The 8,178-nt window shown below is 34.7% G+C and overlaps 1 protein-coding gene across 1 annotated transcript; it reads left to right on the plus strand.

The window, feature by feature from the left end:
* Window positions 1-1,746: 1,746 nt before the first annotated feature.
* On the plus strand, window positions 1,747-4,343 carry LOC128984541 (piggyBac transposable element-derived protein 3-like). The gene is made up of 2 exons (XM_054403874.1): window positions 1,747-1,789; window positions 2,107-4,343. The coding sequence occupies exons 1-2, from the start codon at window positions 1,747-1,749 to the stop codon at window positions 4,143-4,145; spliced, it is 2,082 nt and encodes a 693-aa protein (XP_054259849.1). The 3' UTR covers window positions 4,146-4,343.
* The last annotated feature ends 3,835 nt before the right edge of the window (window positions 4,344-8,178 follow it).

Here is an 8,178-nt window from a genome sequence, read left to right on the forward strand (position 1 = left end):
ATTAAAAAAATTAGAAAATATGTTTTTGAATCAGACTCACAACCCAGCTCAAGTTCAAACGTAGCAAGTGGGGTGGAAACAGTAAGGAAGACACTTTGGCCAAAGACAATGTATTCAGTGGCAAAAAGGACCGAAAGATTCTCCTTTAAAAAACTTCCGAATCTTCCACGGAGATCAACGAGGAAAATTATTGAGATGCCGGTGGTCATTAAACCATCATCGGCCATGGACGATGATAGACCGACAACTACCAGTACCCCTAGAGCAGGGCCATCAACAACTGAAAGTGAGACATCTATATTAAGTTCTTAGAGCAATTTTAAGGTCTAGGATAACATTGTTGTATCAGAGTAAACCATTACATTGAAATTATATAACTGAACGTTTGGTAACTATTCATTGTATAATTTATAATTAAACTTGTTGACTTTCCAATAATTGCCAAATTAAGGTGAGCCAGTAGCAGCTATTTTGTACAGGTGCTATTTGTCCTTGCAAAGAAACTTAAAATCAAACTACAAAAATAGGCAATATTTATTTAATGGTAGTTTTGCATTGGGTTCTTAGGTACAGTCCCAACATAAAGCAAACTGTACACATTGGCTTTGGACCAAATTATACTAGAACTGACACTAAGAACCACCAACTTTTTCAAGGTATATCATTCGGTCCACACTTTAGGTAAATGTAAAGGGGCAATGGAGTTGGCTAGCTCCGGAACTGGTTTACTCTTAATTAAATAACTTACGTCATCAATCCATGAGTTGTTGTGGAGTACGCGTTTCAACCATCAGGTCATCCTCAGCTCCACTGTCTCTAGGTTGAATCTGTTTTTATGTTGCTTCGATTTTGTAGCAACAACGTCGATATGTCGAATAAATAGGCCAAACACATTTTGCATCCATTACACATACACGACACGTACGAAACATTTATATAACCATAAAACTATGATTATACTACCGTGCGCACGGCTGGACGGGCTCAGGTTTGCGGCTACACTCACAAGTGACGAGAGGCTACCGCAGAGTTGGATTAGTCGTGCTGCTGACGACAATTTGAATCTTTTACGTTAGCCTCTACGAAGCCCGGACTTGGCTCCTTGTGACTTTTTTTGTGGGGTTATGTGAACGACAAATTTTTTGTTCCTCCTTTGCCATTGAACCTTATAGAGCTCCGAAATCGCATTACTACTGCAGTATAAAGTGTCAATGAGGCCATTCATGAAAAAGTTTGGGCAGAATTTAGTTTTAGAATAGATGTGTGTAAAATAAGCCGATGATCCCATATTGAGCACTTGTAATATATGGGAAAAACTTGAGAATCTTAGCTTTCTAATGGTTATCTTTTATTAAAGTTGTTCACTTCTTTTTGTGTTCACCCTGTGTTTTTGTTACTTTCAGCATGGATTCACACGCTAATGATGGTGATGTTAAATAATCTGCAGGATCTAACTGATAATTCTTTAAACAAACTGATCCAAAACTTTAAAATATATCACCTAATAGCATCACATCTAGAATATTATACAAATCAGAAAAATTTTCTGATGTTTTATCCTTTAATATATCCTCCTCAGTTCCCACGTAACCTATAGGTTACAATATTTAGCGAAATCTGTACAATGTTCTGTTAGAGTTAGATGACTGCAAGTAGTTCCCGCTGTCTCCGCTAGGTTGCAGCACATACTGGGAATTTTTATATTTCATTATTTCATCATCTTCAGTTCATTTTACAGAATGAAAGATGGCGGATCGCGAGTTTCAGGCTTATCCCAGTTCTACTCAAAGTAAGTAAATTATTATTATTGTTTTTAGTATGTGTAAATCTTTCAACAAAAATTACAATAATCTTAAACATATGGTTGTGAAATAGGAACTGTCAAACAAAGAATAAATATTTATTTAGTCAGCAGTAATGGCCCTGAAAGTTTGTTGTAACCGATTGGTTACGTTGGAACTCTATGTTTCGGGCATCTTTACATGTAATATTATTATTATGGATTTTTGTCATGTGTTATGTCTGATTTTTGTGTGTGTGAGTGTGTGTGTGTGTTTGTTTATGTGTATGCTTTTATCCTATTAGTAATATATTTTTATTTTACAGGGGTTTTAGAGGAGTTTTGCGACAACTACGACTTTAGCGAGCTAACAGACGTCGAAGACCTATCAGACGACGATGATGGAAGATCAATTGAAGTTTCTGCACCTCCGAGAATCGATATCTTACTTGGAATTGAAGAGGACCAAGACCTTCTTGAAGAAGCTGTTGACGAACCTGATGAAGTCATCGTGGAACAACCTCATGTTGACGAAGCTGATGGTTTGACACCAACCGAGGTAACACCAACCAATGAAGGTAACACACCTCTGTGTTTTCAACCGACTCAATCTGTAGGGCCAGTCCCTGGGCCTTCTGGTGAAAATTTGAATAAATCTAAAAGATGCCCAGCACCATCTAGAGTTTCCAGTCGGAAACGGGCTAAGGTAGGCCTACCCACTAAGACAAAAAAACCAAGAGCAGAGCGTCGTAAGTCAATTCGACCAAACCCACGTGAACAAACGTTGAGGGCAATGGAACCGTTGCCAACTAATGGTAAATGGGAGGTAAGCAACAACTTTTACCCTTTGCCACCTGCACCTTATTTTGGAGGCCATAATCCTGAATATAACATGTCGTCGCCATTAGATCTTTTTCAAAAGTACATACCTGATGATATACTATGTCAAATTGCTACAGCAACTAATGAAAATATAATTTCTTCCACTGGTAAAGAAATACAAATCACAACTACAGACATGAAGAAGTTCTTTGGTATCACAATAATGATGTCGTACTTGAAATATCCCAGGATAAAGATGTACTGGGCCTCTCGAACAAGGATTCCGCAAATTAGTGATGCCATGCCGAGAAATAAGTACTTTCTTATAAGAAATCACATAAGGTGTCGTGATTACACTAACGTAAGCGATGAAGAAAAGGCAAGAAACAAGTATTGGAAAGTGTCTCCAGTAATTGACAGTGTCAGAGCTAGCTGTTTGTTGAACCCTCGACCCAACGAGGTATCGATGGATGAGCAAATGGTGCCTTTCTGGGGTCACACACAAATGAGGCAGCACATAAAAGGAAAACCTAACCCCTGTGGCCTAAAAAACTTGGTTGTATGTGCTCCAGACGGGCTGCCACTGGATTTTTTCCTATACGAGGGCAAAGGAGATAGTATTTTGCACGAAACTGAACTGAACTATCCTGGTTTAGATATAGGGGGTAAAATTATTGTAAGGCTGTCAAAGAATCTTCCGCAAGGTACTTCAATTTTTATGGACAGGTATTTTACCTCTATACAACTACTTGATGAACTTCACATCAGGGGTTTTCAAGGTACTGGCACACTTATAAATGACAGAATGCCAGAAAACAGAGAAATGTACTCTGACGCTGAGGTGAGGGGAGGTGGTCGAGGCTATATGTGCCAAATAGTTCGAGATGATGGACAAATAGCCATCGTCAAATGGTTCGACAACAAACCGGTGCTATTGACATCGAGCATACATGGCTGCGAGCCAAAAGATGTTTGTCGACGGTGGTGCAAGAAGGAAAAAAGGTATGTACAAGTCGAAAGACCTTACATAATAAAGAAATACAATGAATGCATGGGTGGCGTCGACCTTCTAGATAGGATGATATCCTATTATAGAATTGCTGCTAGGACGAAAAAATGGACCACTAGGCTAATTAGCCATCTGATTGATTTCTCTCTGGCAGCTGGGTGGATTGAGAGAAGAAGAGCCGATCAACAAGCTGGAACTCCTCGAAGAGACAGGTTTGATTTTTTCGACTTTCGTTTTGATGTGGCTCAACACCTGCTGGCGTCAGAAACTGAAGAACCAGTGGACGATGAGGAGATTGAGGATGATCCACAGCCTCTAACCTCTTCCTCGGGAAGGAAAACTCCTTTGCCAACAGATGCTGTCCGGAAGAGCAAGGTTCAGCATCTACCGGAAATTCCTCCAGATGTGAAGCCTTCTAGATGTCGGTTCCCAGGATGTGACAGTCCTAAATGTCGCATTAAATGCAGCACCTGCAATGTTTTCTTATGTCTAAATTCTAATAGGAACTGTTTTAAACTGTTTCATGAGTTATAATGACCAGGTTCCTAAGTTAAAGATTTACGTGTGTAAAAAAATGAGTTTGGTCGAGTTCCGATGTAACCAATAGGTTACATGCTGTTTTGTACATTTCTAATAAAAAAAAAATTCCAAAAAAATTTTTTCTTGTTTACTTTATTTATTTCCTTTAAATATACACAAAAATTACAAAAATAAAATTCTCAGTTTTCCTATGGGTCTGAGGAGGTTATTCCAAACTTTTAAACAGTGATTAAAATCATCATAACTTATATTTTCATTTAATAAACAGCTATAAAATTGTAATTTATCGAAGATTTTATTTTATTTTAATTTTATAATATCATCTATTAATTCATATGGAAATATGCCTTCGGAAGATAATATTTCAAGTGTTTCATTATCTTTTTCAAGTATATCAATATTCTTTATATATTCATTTAAGGGTTTAAATTCTTTAAGATATTTAGCTTAATTGTCAATCGATGAAGCTATAAATGTAAATGTATCAATAAATATGAATTTTACAAATTGCATAGGTTTGTTATCTTCAAATTCATATCCGTACCTAGAATTAACTAAATAGTTTATATATTTGTCATCGGTGTTTGCTATTAAGTCAATTTTACCATATTTTTTAGCTAATTCTCTAATTAACAAATGTGTATCATAGTTTGAACTATTAAGACAGAATATAGGAATATTTTGTGGAAACTTAAGATTTAAATTACAACATAAATGTACTGCACCTCTATATTTTCCTGTTAAATGACAGTGATCTCTTACTTTTCGTCTTTTGTCATTATCAAAATCTATATTTTAACAAATATGACAATCACTTGCTTTATGATATTCAATTTCTTCATTGTCAAACTCATAGGCTTTTTGTTTTTTTAATTATACTTCTTAGCTATTTACTTTGAAATCTCATCTAAATATTCAAAAAGTTTATTTGGTACATTTTCCAACTCTTCTTTTTTTGCTCTATAACTAATAGGTTTAAACATTATATTAGTCACTCTAGAAACCAAATAAATTGTAAATCCATAAGGTATGTATTTTGTAATTTTATTTGTATATGCGTTGTATGGATTATTTTCACAAGTATCAATCTTTTTCAAAATGCTTCAAAAAGTTTATACAGCACTTTTTTATTAAATTCATTCGGTAACTCAATATATGAACCAGCATTTAGTGAATTATTTTTACTTAATTTTATATTTAATTCTTAACATCTACTTAATGACCAACCACTAAATTCAGATGGTCCATTTAAATTTCCTCATAATATTAACTTTTTTAACTGATCATCAATAAATTCATTAATATTCAATATATCTGAGCTTCTAAGAGCATAATACATTGTACTTGTTTCAATGTCACCACTATCAAATTTTCGTTGATATTAACAAGCTGAAGCAAGTTGTCCTTTTATATTTTTAAATTCTCGTTTTTTACTCAATTTTTTAATTTCACTTCTTTGTGATTCTAAATAATCAGATATATCTAAATCATCTTTTGAATTTGTTAAAATATATTCTTCAAAATAGCCTTTTAATGACGATGCTTCTTGAATATTTATTATATTTTCTTTGGAATTGGTTTATTTTTTAAGATAATCAGTCAATAATTCAATCAATTCTATTTTAGTTTTATTAAAATATTCAATATTATTTTTAACAGCTAAATCTTGAATAAATTCAGATGATTTGTACCTTAAACTGTTTGGATTTTGTTTAATGTGTAGCCTTATGGTGGGAACGGGGGCAGAAACTAGGTTATGAATTCTGTGGTGATGTGATGTACTGATTGTAATTGAGTGAAATATGTAGGTAATTGGCTGTTTTTGGTGCTAGGGACTGGAGGGCCCCAGCATGTTGCAATTAAGAATGTGCTATCATCTACTACCATCTTAAAATGATAATTTAATAGGAAACGTTGTTGGGGAATCAGAGGGCGGAAATCTTTACCCAGACCAGAAGCAGGCCAAGCCAGAATTTGATTACTTATAATTTAACTAGAAACAGAACTATAGCTAACCTCCCAAACTAAACTGCTAAATAGTGTAAAATTAAGATGATGATAAAGTAGGTCAAATCCGTTCCCTAACTCCTTATTGAAAAAATTTGGACTCATAATTTGTACATTGAAGTCGGTTGTATTGTTTACAAAAATAAATTCATTTCAAGATTTTTAGTGACTTTATAATTTGTTATATATTAATTACTTTAGGTTTTTTGATAAGAAAAACTGTTTGAAACAATCAAAAGTGCCACAGAACAATCATTATTTTAAAACTGCTTGAGTCATTTGTTCAGGTTACATAATCAATGGGTATAAAAATAAACATTTTTAGATATTTCTTAAAAAAGAAAGAGTTGTCCATTACATTAGGCCTAATGAAAAACTAAATGTCTTTTCTAGAGACATTGAAATGTCAGTCATCATCGTTTTCTGCAATCGGTGTACTTCTACATTATAAAAAGAAATACAGTAACGTCTCAAGCCTTTTGGAAAAATATGAAAGTTATTCCTCAGCACACAGGAACATCAAGTTTACACTTGAGGTTGAAAACAACAAGTCATGAAATTTTCTCGACTTTAACATTTCAAAATGCTCTGACGAAAACAAACTGAAATTCCAAATTTACCGAAAACCTACGACCACAAACCAGACGATACACAATTCCTCACACCATCCTCAAAATCAGAAATTAGCCGCTTATCATAGTTTCGTTGATAGATTATTGTCAATTCCATTGTCTAAAGAAGATTACAAGGAGGATGTCAACACACTAAAATACATCGCAGTGTCCAATGGGTACAATAGTAATATTATTGACAAACTGATTAAGAAACAAAAAGATAAAAACGTTCACATTGTCAAAAGATCCAACAATCCAATATATATATCCACCGAGTTCGGCACTTACTTAAATAGCACATTGAAGAAAGAAATGTCAAATAACAATGTTATACTATCTTTCAGTACTAACAATAAACTTTCAGGTGTTCTGAGAAATAAAGGGAAAACCCTATTAGGCCCTACCGAAAAAACAGAAGGATCTGGTGTTTATAAACTAAATTGTGACAGCTGCCCTAGTTTTTATATTGGACAAACCGCCCGCTCATTTAAAACGAGATATAAGGAACACTTGCCGAAACCATCCATCCACAAACCCAATTCTGCATTTGCCGATCATCTGATTAATTATAACCACGATGTCTCAAATATTGACAAAAGCATCGATGTGCTACATTTTCACAAAAAAAGAGGCCGCTTTCTCGATACTATAGAAGAATATGAGATTTTCAAGGCCGGCAAAAAATCCCCCCAACACAAAATAAAATTAACGAAAAAAACGTCGTTTGAATCTGACATAATTTATGAAGCAGCCGCAATGATAGAAGGATTATCAGAAGAAAAGACGCTGATAACAATGTGAGGGGAAGGGGGGAGGGAAGGGAAACGGCGACGGTCAGTCTAGACCTACACCCTGAACCCTCGGCCGCGCCGTGAGAATTAGTGTTCTTGTGGCCATACTATATTATTTATTTGTAAATATGTTTGTGCGTGTCTCGTGTATATATTTTCAAGACTTTATGACGACCTCCTATACTCCGCGCGCGATAACTTTTCACTTGGGACTTGCACAACTTGGCAACGCTGCAGGGCTCGCTACCCCATCCTATACCTGTCACATGTGACCGGTAGGACGATGGCTCACAACTAGGCTCCTAGTTAAAATGACACTTTTTCTTAAAAACTGAATGAAATGTTAATTAAGACTATGCATCTTAAAGAGAATTTTCTAGCGATAAATAATATCTAAAAATCTTTGTAATGGGACAATTATTAATGGTCTTGCTTAAGGTGGTAAACTAAATATATTGTGACCGTGATATAAAAATGTTATTATTTAAATGTAAAACAAATAGACTAATTTAATATAAAAGAGCATAACTCAAAATAATTAACTTTCGAAGAATCGTTCATAATATGATGGATTTCAATATATTATTGCAAAAGGTAAAGAGTTGTGTTGTTTCA

Source organism: Macrosteles quadrilineatus, unplaced genomic scaffold (genome assembly GCF_028750875.1).
Source record: "Macrosteles quadrilineatus isolate MER2022 unplaced genomic scaffold, UCM_ALF_1.0 Scaffold_2__2_contigs__length_208266976, whole genome shotgun sequence".
In the NCBI taxonomy this organism is placed as follows: Eukaryota; Metazoa; Arthropoda; class Insecta; order Hemiptera; family Cicadellidae; genus Macrosteles; species Macrosteles quadrilineatus.